Source organism: Aulonocara stuartgranti (genome assembly GCF_965226115.1).
Source record: "Aulonocara stuartgranti genome assembly, chromosome: 18".
Classification (NCBI taxonomy): Eukaryota; Metazoa; Chordata; class Actinopteri; order Cichliformes; family Cichlidae; genus Aulonocara; species Aulonocara stuartgranti.
Window position 1 is genome coordinate 35,998,811 of NC_138954.1, and position 23,255 is coordinate 36,022,065.

Genomic DNA, 23,255 nt, shown 5'->3' on the forward strand with positions numbered 1-23,255 from the left:
CTTGTGTTTTTACTTCCTTATTAAAACTATTTTGACTCCTTGTGTACATGGAGCTGATGAAAGCATCACATAAACCTGAGGGAAGAGCTGCTGAACACGGTCAATGATGCCAACATGTAGCAGCCCCAGCAGAGTCTGGAACATGACAGGCGTGTTCTGGGTCTAGTCCTCAACATTTCCCAGTAGAGGCTGAATGTAAGGACTGGACTCTGGGCTGCCAGCACGGTTTGTGAGAGGTAGAAACACATGAATGGACGGATTACAGCCTGAATGAAGCTCAGCTTTAAAGTTGTTTGGTTGTTTTTTAATGGAGTTATCTGACGTCCCATCCCCCAACCCAGAGAGGAAGAGGGGGAAAGAAAAAAAAGAAAATTAAAAGTTATTTAGGAAAAAAACATTTTGAGGAACACACTAGAAACTACAAAACACAAAGTTTGTGAACAACTGAAATCATGGGAAAGCAGGATGAAAACAGAAGTCTTTTCTGTTTTTAGTTACAAATTAAAACAGGAAACAAAGCATCGATTTTACATAAACTTCTTTTAAACTTTTGATTCTGGTGGTCGTGGGTTTTTCCTCTGAAAGGGATTCAGGAATTCACCGAGCCTGGTCCATTTCAGGAAATAGTCCAGTCCACTCACAGTGCTCTTCCTTTGACCCTAAGGAATAAAAACTTGAATGACTGCGTGAGCTGCATCTCTTTGTCCATGAAATCGATTTGCAATGAGCTCCAGAAAAGTGTGCAGTGGGTGTGCACGTGTGACTCATTGCACGCTTGTATTTGGAGTCCTCTCTCATATATCCTCACAAACACACTCGTCTCTCCTCTGAACCGCTCAGTAACGGGAAAGGGGGAAAGTGAGAAGCCAGTCGGCCAGGAAAGCAGCTGAATCCAGTCGCCAACTTGTTTTTCAGTCCATCAGCTGTAGTCTTACGGCCACATGTTTCCCTGCAGCAGTCTGTGCTGCTCTGGTTTCACTTCAGTCTTTGGCCATAAATACACAAGGGGATCGTTGCTGGTAGAGGCAGCAAACGCTCTCTTCACTGCTCGGTCCAGACCAGTAGAAACCAGTATACCAGCTAACACCCGTTAGCAGAGGTGAGGAAGAGGACAGGGGTGAGAGAAAGAAACAAAAAGAACAGATGTGAAGAGGAGAGCCACAGGTTCCCTTGTTTGTCTTCATTTGTGTCTCTGGAGAGCTTTCCTCTTCCTCCTCTTGAAGAAACAGCAGCACCTGCAACACACAAGCTGCTGTTAACAGTCTGTCATTTACATGTTCTGTGTATCTGTGCACAGCAGCAGCCACGGTGATGCTGCCACACCGCACCACATGCTGCATAGCCGAGCATGTGGTGCACGCATGTGGTGCATGCACGCTGTCACCGATCCCCTTCCTTTGTTCTGCTGGGGATTTAAAATGCTGCCCTGCTGTGGCAGCGTTTTAAGACTTCCTACAGGGGGCGATACTGCAACGGGCACAAATAAAAAGGTGTGCAGCACCCAAAAAACACCCAGTAGCTCCTGCAGTGAAAGAGGCCCATGACAGAGATTAAAAATGTGACGTCATTTCTGGGGTAAAACCGCAAAGGATTGTAGGTACGAGTGGCAAGTGGTACTAGTGCACGCAGGCTTTCATATGAAAACAGTCACACAGTGATAAAAAGAAACAAAGAATGGCAAGAAGCTGTTGTATTATTAACTGCAATAGTCACATGACAGCCAGGGGAAGCCGACGGGTAAAGAGATCGTTTTTATCGGATTCCATCGTGGAAGAGAAATTGTTCAAGTCATGTTTCCGAAGTACCAAAGAGGCGACGGATGGCCTGGATTGCAGCCATTTGAAGACCAAATATAACGTCCCAGAACACTGCAGCTCACAGGTTAGTCTGCTCCAAGCATTTCAACATTTTTTGTTGATGTAGGTTACAAATAAATCTTATATTGATTTGAATTGAATTCGTTGCTTTGCTGCTTTGTTCACTGTGGTTTTGTGGACTAACGTTTGTTGTGTTTTGTAGGAAAACCAGCCTACAAAATGCTGGGATGTGATCCAGACTGGGCCCCTCCATCAGCCTGGGTCAGACCGAGTTTAAAGCTGCTAACACAGCGAGATTTGATCGGTGAAGAGAGAGCGCGAGATCAAAACAGCCACGAAACGTCTGCATACATGTGCCCAAGTGTTGTATTGAAGCAATCAAGTGATGAATAACTGTTTCAGTATGTTGTTTTGCATTGTTGATTTGTTTTTCACCGAAGCAGCTAATAAAGCTGATGGATTTTTACAACGTTGCCTCTTTCCTGTAATATTCTGTAACAGAACGAAACAATAATGCCAGTTATAAATAAAGACAACAAATTGAATGAATTACGAAACACTCGTTTTATTTCTACTAGATCTGAAAATGTTGTGTAACACTACAACCTGAAAGGACAAATACATGGTGTTGGTCTGTAACAGCAGCTGTGAGATGGAATCGTCCAAATCACCAAAGTAAACTGGCCCTGGGCTTGTTGCAGGATCTGAAGTTACTAAACATGTTGAGTGTGTGCGCTCACACTTAGGACCACATAATAATAAATGTGTGCGTGATGAAAGTTGTGCAGCACGCTAACGTGCTTACTCCACTCTGTGCTCGTGTGGGTCTGACCCTTCCACTCCTTTCAGTTTTTCCTCCTACCTTTCTGTCTTCGTACAGAGCTGCCGTGTTTCTGTCGTTTTGTACAGAGCTGTTTTTGGGGGCAAATAAAATGCAAGTAGGGATTAAAACCACAGAATTAATGATTAGCGGTGCTGGAAATACTAGCGCTTGATGTAGTGTTTTGACTTTGCTGCCACTTGTACCCACAATGCAATGCACGAAAGTCACGTGGTCTGTCGATCTCTATAGCCTCCTGTGTGTCCCATCGTCTGCTCCATCACTGCTGATTACATTATTAATATGTAATGTTCCCAAAACAGTTATTACTGTGTTATCCCCAAAGATGGGCTCAGCCTGTGCAGTGGCTGAGAGGCGCACAGCTAGCTGATGATACAATCACACAGCACTGTGACAGAGTCAGCACTTCCTGAAGCAGGAAGTTTCAGAGTAAAAGTCTACTGTGTGTGTGAAGCAGTGATGCTGGGTGTGAGTGTGTTACAGCACCGCCCACAGGAACGTCTCGTTTCCTCAGTTTAAATCTGAGCTGAAAGAAAAAACTGAACCTACACTGAAGTGAAAAATAAAAAAAGATTGTAATTCTTGAATTCTTACTTGGTATCGTCAGCGACTTCAACCTCTGGGTTGGCTGTGATTGGTGCATTGGAGTGTCCTGCAGTGGGGTCATCCGTATTCAGCTCACCGTTGGTTGAACTCATCACCTGAAGGACAGAATTGGAGAAGCGTGATGAGCACAGAGGTCACACTTCTGAAATTTGGTGGAACAAAGAAAAGAAATCAAAAAAGTCGACATTATGTCCACATTCAGTCAGATCCAACTGCTCGTTCCCACCCAGGTGGCGTTTGGGGTCAATTTGGGGTTTTTCATTAAACACTAAAACTCTTCACACACAGACGAGAGGATGAATTTGAGCTTGATGTGGACACAACAGCTCTGCACACACGTCCACATGTTTTACTGCCATGCAGCACACACGGCACGTCTGCTCGATGGCTCCGTTTGTTTCACGCGGTTTCTACTGCTGATGAAAATGTTTGCTTTTTCGTTTCTTTGAAATCTTCCTCAAACCTCTCACACGTCAGAGAGAAGTGACGAGAACGAGGCCGAGCGTGCGTCTGACCAAAGCAGCTGCCAACGCTTTGTGTTAAAAACACGCCACCGCCATTCCAAACGCTCACAGGTCACCAGAGGGGACACGTGTTTAGCAACATGACAGCAGACTCGTGTATACAAATCATCTTTGCCTTGTTCATTATATTTATCTCACAGTGCTACACATGCTGCTGTGAAGCTCTGCGTGTTGCTTCCACACCTGCAGAAATCACAGACCAAACATTTGATTTGATGTCGCCGCACGTTTGCTGGGCACGACACGCAGCACGACACAGCTGCCAGATAAAGTGTTTGCCGTCGTGACGCTGTTACCACCATGTCACATGTATTCGAGGCAAACAGCAACACCGACACATCCACCTCACCAGCTGATCTTTGATCGGGCAATTGGAAAAGGTGTAACTTGTGCACACAAACGATGATCAACACGTTTAAGTAATCTGGATACTTGACTAAACGTTTCATCAGCAGAGCCACAAGTTCCACTTTTGGTTTTTCAGCAATAACTAATCTGCTAATTATGAACTGATGGTTCTTTGTCACTGATGTGTTCAAACATCATCACGTGACCTTTGTAACCTCTTCTCCATCTACAGAGGAGCCCCCCCTCTAAAGCTGACAGTAACAGAAGGGTGAAGACATAAATACTGCCAAATTAATGTAGGACACTATCAAACATGATGTGGTAAGAACTGGTCCCGCGTGTGGGGATATTTCAGCTTTGTAACAGACTTGAGATCAGCCCTTCTGCAGAGACAGAGGAAGTCATGCAGACAGACAGGCAGACAGACAGACAGAGCCAACCCTTCCTCTCAGTACCTGGACAGACCCGCCCAGCCTATCAGCAGTGAGATGGGAGCCCAGAAGCTCTCGATTGGTCACTGGAGTGGGCTGGGACTCGCTGCCTTTCCCCTCTGGAGACTAGAGGAGCCGATCACAGGAGAAACAGGAAGGGTGGAGGTAGAGAAGAGGAAAGGTGAATTGGTGATGGGAAAGGAGGGCCGCAGAGGTGAGGTGGAACAGTGTTTGGGAGATGGAAAGAGGAGGTGGTGGGAGCAGAAAGGCAGATGGAGCAGAGGATCGGGTGAGGAGAGATGAGAATGGAGAAAGAGTGGAAAAGGAAACAGAAAAGAAACGGTCAGTATTTGGTGGAGGTGAGCACTCAAGTGTGCAGTAGCATTAGAGTGCACAGGAAAGTGCACACGAGAGGAGACCCCCACAAAAAGGGTCCTTCAGCTTCACCTACCATGAGGACTAACTGCTAAACCACAGTTCAAGGCTGGGTCATCATATTAAACTACATGAAAAACATGCATGCTTCCTCTGCTGGGTCTGCATGTGCGAGCAAAAACACCGCCACCAGAACAAAGGCGGTCTTCTTATAGGGTTACTATGGAAACAGCATCAAAGGTCTCACACTGGCGTGGCTGTACAAAACTAATCATTCAAAGCACACATTTCAATATATGTGCTCATTTTTATTTTCAGTGTAAAACAGCTACGCTTTGATTCTTTGCACATTTCCAAGTACGTGTAATAATGAGAAATGACACCGGGATCAAGCATTGAACACATGAAGACGTGCACACAGGCGCCGTGCTGCCACACAGTCCAGAAGGTTCCGGGTCATTCTAGCAGCTTTGGTTTGTCTCTCTGAAACTAACAGAGTTTGTTGGCTGTGTTTGGCATCACTGTCCCCTCGTTTCATCTTCATCATCCTGGTAGGTGGCAGCAGGTTTTTATCAAGACTCTCAGGACATTTTTCCACTCATCCTTTAATTATCTGAATCACAGTGCTGTATGCTGAAAAACAGCCCCACACCATTTGGTGTTTTGGGGGTGCAGTGCCATTCACCTCCAAACATGGGGTGTATTCTGGCATCCAGAGGTCAGCTTTGGTCTCATGTGACCAGACTCTACTCTCCCAGTTTTTCCCAGGCTTGTCTAAATGTTGTTCAGCAAACTTTAAATGTACCTCATTATGTTTGTGCTTCAGCTATGAAGTCTTGCGTGGTGAGCGTGCATACGAGTGCATTACTTATCGTTTACTTTGAAGCAACTGTACCTGCTGATAAGTCGTTTCACTCGTCTGCGTCTGAAACCTTGCAGGAAGCACCTGGTTTACAGTGAAATGATGTCTTTCCCACTTCTGGATTATTATTAACAGAGCTCACTGGAACCTTCAGTAGTCCAGTAAAGCTTCTGGAACCAGTGCCAACAGAGGTCACATCATGACATCATGAGAGGTTTCAGGGTGAAACTTTTTATAGGCCTCTGGTTGGGCCTGAGCCAGCTGGTATCAATGTGCACTTAGCCTACGTTCACTCTGCAGGTCTTAAAGCTCAATTCCAATTTTTGGATCAAATCTGATTTTTTTGTCTGCTCGTTCACTCTACAAATAAAATGCGACAGCAAACGCGCTCTAGTGTGAACGCTCAAAGCGGCCGCATGCACAAAAGAAGACGTCACACACAACGCGCTCTGTTTAGACCCAGAGCAACAGTATGTTTGACTGTTTCGGACTTTACGTTTCCCAATTTTGCTTTAAGTTATAAAGTTATTTTATTATTTACATTTGGCCTAATAATGATCCTGATTGCTGTTTTAGAGGAGCGGTGCTTCAAAGGATAGCTGCAGATTATACAGTACAAATAAAATGTTCACGTTTCTCCAACATTGTCTTCCCAACAGTTTCACAGGATGGTCAGGAAGCGTTCACGATGTCTTCTCCGGCGCTGATAATCAGCGTCTGTCTTGTGTCAGTGACGTAAAAGACGGATTTAGTGCGACGTGACCATCAAACAGCAGTCGCTTCCTGAAACAGATATGTATCGGATTCAGTGCCACATACGAGAGTGACCCAGATTAGATTTGAAGATCTTGGATTCGCGCCATTCACACTGTCACACCATGATCGGATATTGGTCGCACATAGGGATGGGTATTGTTTAAGTTTTATCCGATACCAGTACCAAACCGGTACTTTTGAAATGGTGCCGGTGCTTAAACGGTGCTCGAACCGGTGCTTAAAGAATGGAGAACACAAACTTTGTCCAAAAACCTCTCATGTTCAGCTGTTTTTTGTAAAAAGATAACAATGTTAGCCTTTTCTGCAGCTATGGGGCATATATGGCATCACTCTTGGCTGGAAGCAGTGCTTAAACAATAGGGATGGGTACCGGTATGTTCTGACATAAACGGTAGTAACCAGACCGAAAAGCAGCGCACATTTCGGTGCTTTATTTTCCTGAGCTGTGATACACTTTGGATTCTAGCCAATCATTTTACGTTTCCGAGGATAGTAGGCGGGCCCAGGTACGTACGTTCTTTTAGAGCAGAGCTACAGATTAAAAATGTCCAAGGCGAAGCGGTCAAAGTCTGGCTGTACTTCACAGCAAAATATGCAAACTCAGCAGCAACAAGTGCTTTAAGCTGATACTGTGATACTGTCAAAGGAGGTAACACCTCGAATCTGATGAAACACCTGGCGACGCATAGCGTTTTGTTAAAAGCCGAGAAATGCACCGTATTTGATAGCTTGCTGCGAGACCTCACACCGAGCACATCTACTGCGGGTGTGGTGCCTGTTATCAGACCCGGAGTTAGAACATCCCCCAAAAACCCGAAGAGGAGAGTCCTGGCCCCGCCCTGCCAGTGTAGCAGAAATGATGAGGATGATGATGCAGCAGCAGCCGTTCTTCTCTGCGTGAGTAGCTTCATGTTGTTCGTGTGTAATTTACGTTGAGTAGGCTAACAGCGTTATTACATTAATACATGTAAGGTGAACTAGCAAACATCATCATAGCTACATGCGGCTGTCTTCTTGTTTGATGGCAGATGCTCCCTTCACCCTGGCCAAAAAGGCTAAAATGACCAAAGAATAAGTGGAAAACAGCTAAACATGAGAGGTTTTTGGACAAAGTTTGTGTTTTTTCCATAATGGCACCAGATACCGGGACCCATCCCTAGTCACACAGGGTCAAAAAAAGTCGGATTTGATGCACTTTCGCCTGCAGTGTGAACGTAGCCTTAGTGGCAGGATCACTTTTTAATTACTTAGAGACTTCAGCAGGTGTTAGGACGTCCACACAGTCTTCATGTGTTCACTAGTTTTTCTCTCTGTCATTTCCTGTGTTGTTTATCAACATCTAGTGAGAAGTTCATGCCATTTACAAATATATTTATTTAGAAAACTAATATGTTCAAGATTTATTTTACCTGCTGTAAATAACAAGAAAGCAGTAACAGTGGGCTTATAATGACAAATAACAGGTATGTGCTGAAGGTGTCTGTCAGTGTAAAACTGCACACAGGCTCTTTAAGAATAGAAATCTGTGAGTAAGAGACAAGGCTGGAAAACACAACACTGATCTTCACTTCATCAAAAATAAAACACTCGGCAGTGGACGAGCAAAACACCGGTGAGAGAGAAGAAAACAAATGCCTTCTAAAAAGGTGAAGAGGCGACGCAATCCCACAGTAAACATGTCCCAGTGAGCCTGAAACATGTTGCTACCACCAACTAAGCCATCGAGGTGGAACAGCAGCCTGCAGGTTAAAACAGACTAAAGTGTCACTATACACAGACTGAATATACCCTGAAAAGAATTCATAATGCAGCACTCTCCACAAGACCATACATGACATCATACATGACATCACTACTCTCAACTCCGATCTTCAACATGGTTATAAACAAAACTACCCATAGCCATAAGCATAAATACATTTGGTGTGGTTCTGGATGTTTTATTATTCTGCCCACCCAACCATAACCATAACCATGACCCAACCACAACCATAACTCATCCATAACCATAACCATAACTCAACCATAACCATAACCATGACCCAACCACAACCATAACTCATCCATAACCATAACTCAACCATAACCATAACCATGACTCAACCATAACCATAACTCAACCATAACCATAACCATAACTCAACCATAACCATAACTCGACCATAACCATGACTCGACCATAACCATGACTCGACCATAACCATGACCCAACCATAATCATGACCCAACCATAATCATGACCCAACCATAACCATAACCATGACTCGACCATAACCATGACTCGACCATAACCATGACCATGACTAAACCATAACCATGACCAAACCATAACCATGACCAAACCATAACCATGACCCAACCCAAAAGTTCTATAATCAAAGTGCAATTCTTGTGGTGGCTTCATTATGAACACTTATGGGGAAAGACATGCCTCACCTTAGTTCTTTAAGCCATGCACAGTAAAACAGGCTTCAACATCCCACCCATATGACTGATCCATATTATATCACTAAAATATTTGTAATCATGGTACTTTAGTAGTACAAAAATAGAAGAATAAGAATGAATAACTTATTCTGTGTATTGTGTTCAGCCTTAACTGGGTATTCCTGCTGTGGTTTGTTGTTACAGAGGGAACCCCTGAGTGCCAACACTAACGAGGACATGCTCCACGTTTGTCTATAATCAGTGCCTACCTGGTTTTTGGTTTGTGGTGCTTTATCTCGGTTGCTCGTCTGAAGTGGAGTCTCGCTGGCCACCGGACCAATCGGAGTGGGCTAAGCACAAAACAAAGGGTTAACACAGAAAATGTACACAGCTAATACACAGCTGTGCTATCAGACGTTTCCTTATTTGGGCTTAAGCTGGAGTCAATCGACATGTCACATTAATATTACTGAGGAAACATCAGTGTGGAACACTCCATTCACCCACTAACACAGTCGCAGCGGGGAACACGACGCAGTCGCAGCGGGACACACGACGCAGTCGCAGCGGGGAACACGGCGCAGTCGCAGCGGGGAACACGGCGCAGTCGCAGCGGGGAACACGGCGCAGTCGCAGCGGGGAACACGACGCAGTCGCAGCGGGGAACACGGCGCAGTCGCAGCGGGGAACACGGCGCAGTCGCAGCGGGGAACACGACGCAGTCGCAGCGGGGAACACGGCGCAGTCGCAGCGGGGAACACGGCGCAGTCGCAGCGGGACACACCGCGCAGTCGCAGCGGGACACACCGCGCAGTCGCAGCGGGGCACACGGCGCAGTCGCAGCGGGGAACACGGCACAGTCGCAGCGGGGAACACGGCACAGTCGCAGCGGGGAACACAGCGCAGTTGCAGCGGGACACACCGCGCAGTCGCAGTCGCAGTCGCAGCGGGACACACCGCGCAGTCGCAGCGGGGCACACGGCGCAGTCAGTCCGACTGTTTTAAAAGAAAACGTTATAATAAGTCAGCTTTGTATAATTCAGTAGAAATAAGCAGTGCTGTTGCAGACAGCTGAGCTGGACACTGTGTTCAGCTTGTTCTCAGAGACGCAATGAACCGTGGAGGGAGACTGTTTTTACCTCTCCAAGCAGTTCAACTCTTTTTATAAACTTTGTCGTTTTAACGTACTCGGGGGTGCAGCTCAGTGCTCCTATTTTTTGCAGCTGTTCCTCACTGAAAATTGCTGTTGGCTTTCAGTTGTTCCAACACATATTATGGGATATCACACTCCCACGTGCCCTGGCTGGAGACACTTCTAGTCAAGCATTCAAACTGGATCACCAGTGATATCTGAGGCCCCGCCTGCACGTATACAGCCCTGTAATCACAGTCACCCCTTAGTTTAAACCCTTTTCACTAAGATGTGAACCACTCCTGCTGCCCACAGAGCCCACACACTGTTAGCTCTGCTGTCTACCAACTTGCAAACAGCTTAAATACTGCTGCTGGTCCCACTGCTCCGTTGGTGTGTAGTCTGCCTGCAGAGGGAGTCCGTCCCCTGTTAAAGATGGCTCCCTCTCTTCTGTTATGGTGCAGTGCGTTCTGTTTCTAATAACCACCCATGTTCAGGGCCATCAGAACCTGTGGCCTGACCCTTGGTGACAGACTGTAAGGGCACCCTTTGGTTTGTGATTTCTGGCACCCTCGCTCCAGCCGTTCATATAAAATGCTGCATAACGAAGAATACATGAGGAACTGCGTCTGTGCGGACGACAGGATCTAAACTGATGCAGTTTCAGTTCCTGTAAACACAGCCCATCAATCAGTACATGAGCTAAGGTTGGCTCATGTACTGGGCCAACCTTAGCTCTGAGCCTGCAACAAGCCACAACGTGCGTTCAAGACACACACACACATACGCACGCACATGCACACGCACACACACTAACCAGTGGCTTCCCAGTCCAGTCGTACTGGTAATCAAAGACGTATCCATTTCTGTCAAAGAGGTCTGTGAAGAGTTTCCTCAGATAGTCGTAGTCCGGCTTCTCAAAGAAGTCAAGCCGACGCACATACCGCAAGTAGGTGGCCATCTCTTCTGTTACATACACAGACAGGTATGAGACCACCCAACCCACACAGGCGCACACATGAAATAGGCTTTTCTAACAAGTCAATACAAACCTGGGAAGTTCTCACAGAGGACCTCTATTGGGGTGTCTCGTTTTGTGTCTCCTATCTTCTGATAACGTTCTTTCAGAGTGTCAGCCTAATGAAGAGACACACAGTGAGCCATCTGTATGCAGAGTGACTGAAGACAAGTCCCAACAAGAGAGGCAGGCGAAGAAAACAAGAAGGGGCTGGACCGATGGAAAGCTGCCCGTCTCCTCACCTTGAGTCCCTGCCAGGGCAAGCTGCCTCGCAGGAAGTACATGAACATGTGGCCCAGAGCTTCCAGGTCATCCCGCCGGCTTTGCTCTGAAACAACACGAGAGACCAGGCTTAGACGGCATGGCTGGACCGTAACAACATGACACAGTCTGCTACAGACAGCCCCAGGATGGTAAATGTGTCATAACAGTCTTTGACCACATCATCACTTCGTTACAAAGTCAGGCTGAACACGTGACGCTCAGCTCCTCTCTTCAGAGTTTCACGTGTTGAGGCACCAGCTGCAATTTCAGTCCTTCACCAGCACTTAGTACTGTGTCTGAATGCATCCTGTGTAACTAAGACCGAGGCAAATACTGTAAATATCACATATGTTAAAATAAGTTAATGTGAATTATCAGCTGGCACAGTGGGCACACAATGCAAGAGCTGCTGTCATATGTGGGCACCTGCCATGTGTGAATATATGACCGGATGAAGACGCTCACCTTTCCCTAGATGTGTATTTATGCTCATGTATCTAGCAGTGCCAGTTAGACTCTTGTGTTCTCTGTAAGGGATGTGCTTCTTGGTCTCTGGGTCAATGTATTCTTTCGCCAGGCCAAAGTCGATGATGTGGATCGTGTGCTGCCTCTTGGAACCCGGTCGGCCAACCAGGAAGTTCTCGGGTTTCACATCTCTATAGATCAGGCTTCTGGTGTGGACAAACTCCATGCGAGTTATCTAGGGGACAAGACGAGAGCAGAACCGATTCAGCGGCTCGGTAAACTACCGGTGGTTAACGTCTGAACATTCAAATGTGAACACTGACTTACCAGCTGTATGGCTATCATAAGTACAGTCTTTAGAGAGAAAGTCCTGTCACAGAGGTCAAACAGATCTTCTAAGCTGGGTCCCAGTAGCTCCAGAACCATAGCATTGTATTTACCACATGGTCCAAAGTAAAACACCTGGGGTACACCCTCTGGGTGTCCAATGGAAGAACAAAGCATAGTTGATGGACTGTGATCACTCCTCATTTTAACAGATAATAACATGTAGGGCTGTGCGATATGAAGAAACATCTATTGTCTCATATTAGACGCCATCGTTTGTTTGGTGGTTTCGCAAAATCCACTGTTTACGATACTTTCTCACGGTTTGGATGCAGGCGTGGGGAATCCCAGCATGGCCGGTGAAGACAAACCGAGGACCTTATTCCTAAATGAGGGGCGGCCGCTGCAGCACGGACACGGTTTGGTCATGGGAGGTCTGACACGCACCAGAAAACTGTACTATTCAAGTTATAGTGCAAACTAGAGCAGGGCGATATGACCAAAAATATTCATCACCATATACATTTGAAAATTTGTGATAACGATATAACTGACGATATAATTGACACGAGACAAAATACTTTACAACTCCACAACTTTATTAGTGCAAAAAACCCCATCAATGCATTTCCACTTAAACAAGCAGCTGTTTTTTATTTTATGTGCATTAAAGTTATATAAACTTTAACAGTGCAAATTCCTTGCTGGCGTTTCCAGTGGAAACTGGCCGACATATCCTCAGAATAACCATGTATAATATCCACAAAACTTAAAGAGGTTAAACACACACAGTACGGTAACATTATGTTGAAGCACAGTACGTATCGCTCCGCCTACGATAGCCGTAAAGCTCCAACAATCCATCAAGCGGTGTGGCTTCGTAGCTTAGCAAAGTCGTACTGAAACATCTGACAGATTTTCGAGCGCTGTGTACATAAAATCGTTTCGAGGTCAGTAAACACAACCAGAGTTCATACATAAGGCACACGGGATTATAAGGGGCTCTGTCGACTTTCAGAAAAATCAAAGGATTGATTTTAAGTGCGCCGTATTTTCCAAACAACACGGTAATAACGACGGCCCGCTAGCATGCTCTACCAAAAATAGTGTTTGGTTGTATCTGACGGACGAAAGCTAAACCAGTTCCACACCAGTGAAGCTGCAGCATTTTTACAAACCGTAAAACTATTGCTGCAAAAGGCAGCAGTACCACAAATTTATTCCACCAGCTGAAAGGTCGTCCACTGCAAAACAAAGTGTTTTAAACTCAGCATGTCAACGTCTCCCCACGCCCCAAAGAACAGGTATGTTCTTTGGGGATCCTCATTTAGCCTGGAGAAATAGTTTGCTGCTTTATAAGAAAGCCCTCCACAGAGCCAGAACATCTTACTATTCATCACTGATTGAAGAAAATAAGAACAACCCTAGGTTTCTCTTCAGCTCTGTAGCCAGGCTGACAAACAGTCAGAGCTCTTTTGAACCAACCATCCCTTTAACGTTAACTAGTAATGACTTCATGAACTTCTTCACAAATAAAATTTTTATCATTAGAGAAAAAATGACCAATAATCATCCCACAGATGTAATATTATCTACAGCTACTCTTAGTACCATTGATGTTAAGTTAGACTCTTTTTCTCTAATTGATCTTTCTGAGTTAACTTCAATAATTACTTCCTCCAAACCATCAACGTGTCTTTTAGACCCCATTCCTACAAAACTGCTCAAAGAAGTCCTGCCATTAATTAATTCTTCGATCTTAAATATGATCAACCTATCTCTAATAATCAGCTATGTACCACAGGCCTTCAAGCTGGCTGTAGTTAAACCTTTACTCAAAAAGCATCTCTAGACCCAGCAGTCTTAGCTAATTATAGGCCAATCTCCAACCTTCCTTTATATCAAACATCCTTGAAAGAGTAGTTGTCAAACAGCTAACAGATCATCTGCAGAGGTTTATTTGAAGAGTTTCAGTCAGGTTTCAGAGCTCATCACAGCACAGAAACAGCTTTAGTGAAGGTTACAAATGATCTTCTTATGGCCTCTGACAGTGGACTCATCTCTGTGCTTGTCCTGCTAGACCTCAGTGCAGCGTTCGATACTGTCGACCATAATATCCTATTAGAGCGATTAGAACATGCTGTAGGTATTACAGGTACTGTGCTGCAGTGGTTTGTATCATATCTATCTAATAGACTCCAGTTTGTGCATGTAAATGGAGAGTCCTCTTCACACACTGAGGTTAATTATGGAGTTCCACAGGGTTCAGTGCTAGGACCAATTCTGTTTACATTATACATGCTTCCCTTAGGCAGCATCATTAGAAGACATAGCATACATTTTCACTGCTATGCAGATGACACCCAGCTCTATCTGTCCATGAAGCCAGATAACACACACCAATGAGTTAAACTGCAGGAATGTCTTAAAGACATAAAGACCTGGATGGCCGCTAACTTTCTGCTTCTTAGTTCAGATAAAACTGAGGTTATTGTACTCGGCCCTGAAAAGCCTAGAAATATGGTATCTAAGCAGATTCTTACTCTGGATGGCATTACCTTGGCCTCCAGTAACGCTGTGAGGAACCTTGGAGTCATTTTTGACCAGGACATGTCCTTCAACGCACATATTAAACAAATATGTAAGACTGCTTTCTTCCATTTGCGCAACATCTCTAAAGTTAGAAATATCCTGTCTCAGAGTGACGCTGAAAAACTAGTTCATGCATTTATTACTTCCAGGCTGGACGACTGTAATTCATTATTATCAGGATGTCCAAAAAACTCACTGAAAAGCCTTCAGCTGATCCAAAATGCTGCAGCAAGAGTCCTGACAGGGACTAGAAAGAGAGCAGATTTCTCCTGTTTTGGCTTCCTGTTAAATCCAGAATTCAAAATCCTGCTCCTCACATACAAGGTCTTAAATAATCAGGCCCCATCTTATCTTAATGACCTTGTAGTACCATATCACCCTATTAGAGCACTTCGCTCTCGCTCTGCAGGCCTACTTGTTGTTCCTAGAGTATTTAAAAGTAGAATGGGAGGCAGAGCCTTCAGTTTTCAGGCCCCTCTTCTGTGGAACCAGCTTCCAGTTTGGATTCAGGAGACAGACACTATCTCTACTTTCAAGATTAGGCTTCAAACTTTCCTTTTTGCTAAAGCATATAGTTAGGGCTGGACCAGGTGACCCTGAATCCTCCCTTAGTTATGCTGCAATAGACATAGGCTGCCGGGGATTCCCATGATGCATTGAGTTTTTCCTTTCCAGTCACCTTTCTCACTCACTATGTGTTAACAGACCTCTCTGCATTGAATCATATCTGTTATTAACCTCTGTCTCTCTTCCACAGCATGTCTTTTATCCTGTCTTCCTTCTCTCACCCCAACCAATCACAGCAGATGGCCCCGCCCCTCCCTGAGCCTGGTTCTGCCGGAGGTTTCTTCCTGTTAAAAGGGAGTTTTTCCTTCCCACTGTCGCCAAAGTGCTGCTCATAGGGGGTCATATGATTGTTGGGTTTTTCTCTGTATCTATGAAGCGCCTTGAGGCGACTTTTGTTGTGATTTGGCGCTATATAAATAAAACTGAATTGAATTGAACCTGTGACTGCTCTACGTCAGTCTGCACTTTGGTTTCTGTAATTTGAGGTCGTCACATTTTTTAATCTTATAATTTTTATATGTTATAAGCACAAAGGAGCACATTTTTAATGTCAACGGTTTTATTTTGTCTCCTGAATTCTGCGGCTGAAAATGACATTTGTATATCGCGTACGTTGATATGAGATGTTCCTCATATTGCCCAGCCCTAAGAACGCATGACAGCTCAGGACTAAACACTAAAAAGCTATTTAAAACAACTCCAGAGTCAGTAATGCAGCTCATTCGTAGCATTCATCCAGCACGTGGGCTGGTGCCCGTCTCAGCTGACACTGGGTCCAATGGGGAGGGGGGTAAGCACAGAGACCTCACCTGAACTTCCCAGTTGTTTGTAGAAGCGATATTCTAGATGGAGTTGTGGCGCTCGTGACTTAATTGGTTCCTACAAAAGAGAATAACGTTAATTTAGACAAACTAGAATTAACCTCACAGCAATGAGCTCATCAGGACACCTTGAATCTGAGCGCAGATGTTTTAATCGACTGATTGACATCAGGACGAGAGGCGTTCCACATGCTTGGAACCACAGATTTCCCCACCTGGTCAAACTGATCAACAACAACAGGAGGTGACCAGTAAGCTGATGGCGTCTGTGCAGCGGTCCCTGAGCTCAAGGCAGACGTCAGCTTAACCGTGCGTATGTATCCTATGATGTATCCTTGTTAAACCAACCAGATGTGTTGCTACAGTTCTAAAATGTTAACAAGCAGAAACGTATGTTTACCAGTTTGATGGCCACATATTCATTGGTGTAGAGGTTCTTTCCAAGCCGAAGCTCTCCAAAGTTCCCACAGCCAATCTTCTTTCCAACCCGGAAGTTTGGGCCGACCATCAGAACGCCAGAGTTGGAGCCAGCTCCCCGTCCGTGCCCCGGTCGGCTCCCTGTCACCCCAGACATCCTCTTCACATCCTCTGTCTCCCCCTTGCCTCCACCTCCACCACCTCCGCCTCCTCCCCCGACTCCTCGCTTGTCAAAGTCCATCAGTTTGTGGTAGCCTGGCCTCTCCACGATTAAGCCGATTCCATACAACCAAAATAACCACCAAAACAAAAGCCTAGCAGTTAGCCTATCAGAGCGGAGGCAGCTTGGTTGTAGCTGATTTTAGTCAGCAGAGACGGTACGGTGGAGCTGATGTGGATGAGTGAATGAATGAGAAATGAAAAGATGAAGGGGTGAGGGGGACCACCACGAATGACTGTAAACCCCCTTGTAGGGGCCAGAGATGCTAATGGGAAGGATGAGGTTAAAGGCCCGTATTTAACCATATGCTAACATGCTATTGTGGACGTGGAAGCTATACCAGCTTCAGGTTCAGACATGACAGCAGACAGGAAGAGTCGGGAGGTTTTTCCACATCTGACACTCAGGTAATACTTTAGTGGCACAGGCGTAAGCTAGCTGGCTTTAGTGCACGTGTCCCACAGAGACAACCCGGCTGCTTGTTCCTGTGACACAACAGGTGAAGCTTTGACCCCTGGGTGAGAGCAATGCCGCGTGTTGAACCACCTAAGGAGAAAAAAAACAGAAAAAAATGAATATCAAATATTTCAGTGCCGCCATTTTCACTGTGTGAACTATAGAGCACGTGGACCAGAGTTTCCTCATTAGAAGAGTGGTTAATCTGAGAGCGCTGAACTCAAATTACATTAAAGGACCACTCAGATAACAAGCAGCATGAAACTCTGTGAGAGCTTCAGGCTTGAGACGGGAAAGAAACCCACAGCTGATAGTTGTGCTGCAGCCATTACAAGGCAGAGGAGCAGCCGACTGCCCCTTTTTAAATCTAACAACGTTTCATGGAGTAAGAGTCTGGAGTTTCAAACGCGTCACAGACATCACAGGATGGCAACAGAAAACCAGAGCACATCTGCCTTCAGGAGGCCCGGTTGGTGTTTGGCTCCTCTGATAGGAACACCCATCCTGGATACTCCAATTCCTTCATTTCCTGCAGTTTTCCTCTCACTCCATCCGTTCCTTCACATCCCTGTTATTCTATTCCAGGCTCCTTTTTCTCTTCCTGCTTACTGAGGTCCAAGCATGAAGTAAGAATGACTTCAAGTCAAACTTGTAGATATTTAATGGGCCGAGGTTCACGTGGGTTCACGAGTCAGAAGCCAAGCTAAACACCAACAAAGGTGAAGTTTAGCACATCAGAATAACGTTTCCCGCTCACACTGGTATAAAAGCTCAACTGTCAGTCAGACTTGTGCAGTGTTGATGTGAGGTTCACTTCACGGTGATGATGTGAAGGACCAACGAGGGGAAGGAAATCTGGGAGACAGCAGCGAGTTCCTCTGACGCCGCTAACAGGAAACACTGAGCCGTATCCCGCTGAAGCAGAGCAACGGGTGATCCGTGACCGGAAGAGAAATCATTTCAGTAAAGGCTGCCGAGTTTTAATAAGCATTATTATGATGTCAGAAATCTAAATGTATCTTCATTCAGTTTAGTGAAACACAATAACGTTGACCTAGAGGGAAACCACAGTTTACATAAAACATTGAAGCTCAGCAGACATCAGCTCTATGCTGTTACAGCTGATAACGCTGAAAGTCATGAAAGCAAAGCAGACACGGGACAAACATCATCATGTTATGAGCGTTGATGTTTGTGCACCACGGCGCACTCTGCAACTTCCCTTTGGACCACAAAGACAAAAACCAGCTAATCTCAGCATAACCAGACAAACTGCTAATGAGCTTTGTGTGCTTCATGTTTCTGAAATAAAACTGAACCAGTAGCAACAGGCCGTAGTTTCAGCCATCCTAAACCGAGACCTTGTAGTAACTGATGTGTACGAGGACAACTTTGTTCAGGTGAGGGAAGCTCGGTGCTCCCGACATCACACAGTATCAGTGCAGGACGGGAGGAAGCTAAGAGAAGAGCGTTTCCCAGAATGGCGCGCTCCGATTGGTGACTGTACACGAGTCTGCTGCCTCAGTCGACACAGTAAGTTTGAGCGCAGCAAGGATTAACGTGACGCGACTCGCACCGTTGCTGTCGCTTGGAAATGTTTCTCTTAACTACACACAGACCCATGATTCATTTCAGCAACAAGTGTGGGCACTGCAATCAAGACGAGCGAGAAACAGACGAAGCAGAAGCCCGTCGACGGGACAAACGCTTGTTCGTGCAGACTTCCACGTGCATCCATCCCAACACACGACATGCACCCACACTGATAAAGTGACAGCTGAGTGCCGATCTACAAGAATAACATTTACCGAAGCACGTCCTGCAGCTGCCACCGGCTCTGACAAAATGAACTGATTTATTTTAACCACGTTTAGTTCTCCAAATGAGGGACTCGGGCTACTTAACAAAAAGGCTCGTCACATTAGACTCTGTTATAAACGTCGCTCTGTTACGATCCCCTGCAACAGCAGAGCTTCTGTAGCCTCACACAGAGCTCTTGGTCAGGTTGAGCAGCTCACAGGGAAAAACGACAAATAAATAAATAACCTCAACTACACAAAATTACAGCTTCATTAAGGCTTCCAGAAGGAATACCAACATCCATGCTGGAAAACATGCATCCATAATGCATATTACACAACACAGACCAGCTCCTTTCTGGATGGAGTTTGAATGTGACTTCGAGCAGTCCAAAGACATGCGGTCAGCAGGGTTACGTTAACTTTTACATTGCCCAAAGATGAGGAGTGCAAATGGCCGTCTGTGTCAGCCCTGCCAGAGAGGGGCACCCTGTCCAGGTGTGCCCCTCTCTGGGACAGGCTCCACTCCACAAACAACTCTGAACTGGATAAGCTTGAGAAAATGAATAAAGCAGTCAAAGCATGCAACAAATATCTATGAAGCCCTGAAATCTACACATGCGTCCTGATCTTAAGTGCTGAACTTTTATCTGCACTGAAACCACACTTACAACAAACCTGACACAGATTTTTAGCTGTTTTTGTGACTTTTCTGGAGAGTGAACATCTGTGTGGTGTATGCAGGACAAATCTTTAATACAATCTATAAGATGAACAGAAATGCACACTGCCAAAGCTCAGAAACAGCTTGTACCTAATCTTTGAGTGGGTGACGTCAGGTGTGGGCGGATTATGAAAAACAGAATAACAAGCCTGATCACTTGATTCTGAACAAAAAGATGAACTCCAACGTTGTTAGGTATCACCAGCGACCTGAAGGTTACAGGTTAATGAGACCAGAGTAACATACACAGCCCTACATCGGACTCACAGCGCCAGAATAAGAGACCTTGATGTGATTCTGCACGTTTGTATTTGGATGGTGGTTTCAGAATATTTACATTCTCAATTTGTAATAAAGAGCAATGAAAACTTAAAGGCTGGTTCCAACATTTGTATTGGGGTTTTTAGTGAGTAAAAACATACATCTGGCCTGTGTGAAGCCTGAGCAAACACAAAGAACATCCTCCTCTGCCAGCTGACCACAGTTTGGAGGCACTGCTTACTAAGTACCTCCTGCGTGCACTTCCCAAGAGGTGATTTAAAAACAATACTACTGGCCTCATCTCAGCCATCATGGCCTTACACTGCTGAGCCAATCAGTGTATGACAGTATATTACCATCCCTGCTCTTATAGCAGACCATATCTGAAATGCATCTGATGGTCAGATATGTGTGTATCAATTAGCTCGTATTAAAACCTACTGAGCGCCTGTCGTGCAGCTGTAAACATTACTCCGTTCATTTTAACCAACTGCTAGCAGACAGAAATGACTTCTTCATGAGGTCTGTAGGAGAAACACAGCATATCTAAATGCATCGCCGTGGCCTCGTCTCGCCACCCACACTCCACAGTTCTTACTCATTTCTGAGTCTCTGTAATAGTACATACTTCAAAGCTAAGCTAAAGGAGTGCAAACCATAGCTTTGTTCACTGGTTCCGCGGGCTGTCAACGTTTTACAGCTACAGACAGAAAGCTTTAGGCTGACCTGAGAAGCTCTGCTAACGGTTAGCTGATCGGACTGTAGCACGTCTCAGGACGGGGAGAAGCCACTGTGTAGTCTGATAACTAAACACCTGCATTTATTACACGACGTTAGCTGCTAGCCAGAGCTGGGAATTATTATGGTGTTACTGTTCGTCAACTCTCAATCAAGCTAGGTAGCGCAGGAAGTTAGATTTAGGCCACATTAGTTTGTGTGTGGTTGGCCCATAGACTGCAGCTTGACAATGTCAGCTTCATTGAAACAAATTTAAAGTGGCTAACTGCAGACAGTGCTACAGTAAACGGAACAAAGCCATATAAAATGACTCCCACTGTAATCACACGACAGTGAATACTTAAAGGATTCGGCTAGCGCAGCTAAGCACTGCCTGTCAGAAGCTAACGCTGGCTAGCATGATAAGCAGCCAGCTAAATAGCCAATGTTGGCTAACGCCGAATTTGTGCTCATACACAAACACGGTTAGCTCGTTTACAGACAGAGCTCACGTACGTACCCGCTCTCGATGTTTCTACGCTGACCTTGGGTCTCTGTTTTTCTAACTTGTTATAAACTGTTCGCGTTTTCTTCGTCTCGCTTTCCTGCTCATCTCTTTTCTATGGATGTTTGGCTAACCAGCTGAAAAGGCTCGCCAGTGAACCTGAACGCAATTTGCGTGGATGTAGACGAGAGCTACGCAGTAAACGAAGGGAACCAGCGCAGGGCCCTTTGAAGAATACCCACAGCAACGCTTCTTGTGCGTGTCTGCGCCTGTACGTGAGAGGGGGCCACGCACACTTCAGTTTGTGCAGAAAAGTTTAAATATTAACTTTCACCACTACTTTCTGACACTCTCACCGTCCGTGTTTTATGCAAAGCTGTATGAAAGTTTTTGTGTGCAGTTCAGCATATTTTTCTCAAATGTATGTGGACAAAATATAGACAAAAAGACAAATGGCACAAAAACACAACAATCAGCCTTCTCATTAAACACACAGTCCACACTCTTTAAATTAAACATTTCACATACACCCACGTGCTCCATAAAACCCTCAGCCTGGTTACAACAACGTTATTATTGTTTGCACAGCTGGTTTTTGTTTAGTTTGTTTCAACCTGTTGTTGATAGAAATCATCACAGGCATCAATATGACGCTATGTTATTATAATGATTGTAAAAACAAGAACCCGACTGACAAATTTGGATTGATTTTGTTCTCTAATCCACACAGGGTCCAGTGTATATGCTATACATTATACACTGCCCTAAATCTTTGAATGAGTGGTGCTGAGGTCTCTTTTGATTTGACAGCAGTGATCATGATTGGCTACAACTGAACTCGCTGAACAATCAGAAGGTTCAAGCACTCAATGAAGGAAAACTGTAGATGTAAATACTTTGGGAAGGTCTCTTGGAGGCTGTCCCTGCTCCAACACTTTCAAGCTTGACTGAAATTTGTGCCCACATGAACACGCCGAACGCCTTCTGGAGACAGTTTCTAATCAAATGTTGAGCTAGTTGGCCATGATGACAAAAGATGACTTCTCCACACATAAGAACACAACTGTCAAGCATGCTGTTAGCATCCACCCTGAGGCTGTACCGTTACACTTCACAAAGTGCATGGAATCGAATTTTTCATCAAATCAACAATTACGCCTTTGGCACAGTCATGTGATCTAACACGGTAACAAGAACAGTGCTCAAACATCCAACCAGAAATATACCAGGAGCTCGCTGATGGCTACCAAAGCATTTGGCTGAGGTGCAACATGCTAAGGGACATTTAACCATATATTAGTGTGGCTGTATCCATATGAGCCTGTGTAGAAAATCCAAAATAAATTCAAACTTGTGCACCTAACACATGCTTTTTAAATTGTACGCTGTACATCAGTTCAAAGCAATCATTAAAAGTTTCTATGACATTCATGTCCACGATGAAAACCTCTGCCCACAACTTTCCTGTGGAATCGTCCCCTCAGTGATTCTTACATGAACCAAACTGCAGCTTTATTCCTCTTCATATGACATTTAATAACCATTTTTTCATTAATTTATAGAATAACATTTAAAAAAATCCAGATGTTTCTAAATATTTAAGCAAATTAGCACAAAGTTAATAGGCTAATGCTACATTTGCATACGTAAACATGCAATTGTAGAATATTTGCAATACAAATAGTTGTCTGAATGTAAGTAAACAGCTGGAAAGTCAACCTGCAAATAACGTGTTGTGACAAAAAGCTGAGAGACTGGAAGGTTCCAGAAAGGATTCATCTGTCTGCAGCTTTAATAGTAAATGTGTAATCACTCATCTAAGTGACTTCTTACGTAATGAAATATGGATATTATACAAATGCACTGAGAGATGCATGCTTTGGATCAATGACATCATCACATCAGTGACAAATGTGGCTGGTACTGTGTGTCCACCTTTGGACAGTAACAGGGTGGAAACAT

At 44.9% G+C, this 23,255-nt stretch overlaps 1 protein-coding gene across 4 annotated transcripts; it reads right to left on the reverse strand.

Moving 5' to 3' along the window:
• Nucleotides 1-282: 282 nt before the first annotated feature.
• Nucleotides 283-21,521, reverse strand: LOC309694186 (casein kinase I-like). Of its 4 annotated transcripts, none has more exons than XM_082514041.1 (12): nucleotides 21,309-21,521; nucleotides 16,595-17,377; nucleotides 16,183-16,252; nucleotides 12,215-12,363; nucleotides 11,888-12,122; nucleotides 11,401-11,486; nucleotides 11,193-11,277; nucleotides 10,958-11,103; nucleotides 9,278-9,358; nucleotides 4,592-4,693; nucleotides 3,253-3,359; nucleotides 283-1,235 (listed from the first exon to the last, which is right to left on the reverse strand). In XM_082514041.1, the coding sequence occupies exons 2-12, from the start codon at nucleotides 16,850-16,852 to the stop codon at nucleotides 1,181-1,183; spliced, it is 1,374 nt and encodes a 457-aa protein (XP_082370167.1). In that variant the 5' UTR covers nucleotides 16,853-17,377; nucleotides 21,309-21,521; the 3' UTR covers nucleotides 283-1,180. The 4 variants fall into 4 exon arrangements, with proteins under 4 accessions (XP_082370167.1, XP_082370166.1, XP_082370169.1 ...); XM_082514040.1 differs by having other exon boundaries at nucleotides 10,958-11,106; nucleotides 21,309-21,520; XM_082514043.1 differs by lacking the exon at nucleotides 4,592-4,693 and having other exon boundaries at nucleotides 21,309-21,515.
• Between the last annotated feature and the right edge of the window lie 1,734 nt (nucleotides 21,522-23,255).

What these genes read in the sequence shown, in the direction of transcription:
- LOC309694186 (XM_082514040.1), bottom strand. Translation starts at nt 16,852, where the DNA reads ATGGACTTTGACAAGCGAGGAGTCGGGGGAGGAGGCGGAGGTGGTGGA. An exon ending in TTATGATAGCCATACAGCTG is followed by an intron (nt 12,123 to 12,214) that starts GTAAGTCAGTGT and finishes CTTGTCCCCTAG; the next exon opens with ATAACTCGCATGGAGTTTGT. An exon ending in GGCTGGGCGGGTCTGTCCAG is followed by an intron (nt 3,360 to 4,591) that starts GTACTGAGAGGA and finishes TCTGTCCTTCAG; the next exon opens with GTGATGAGTTCAACCAACGG.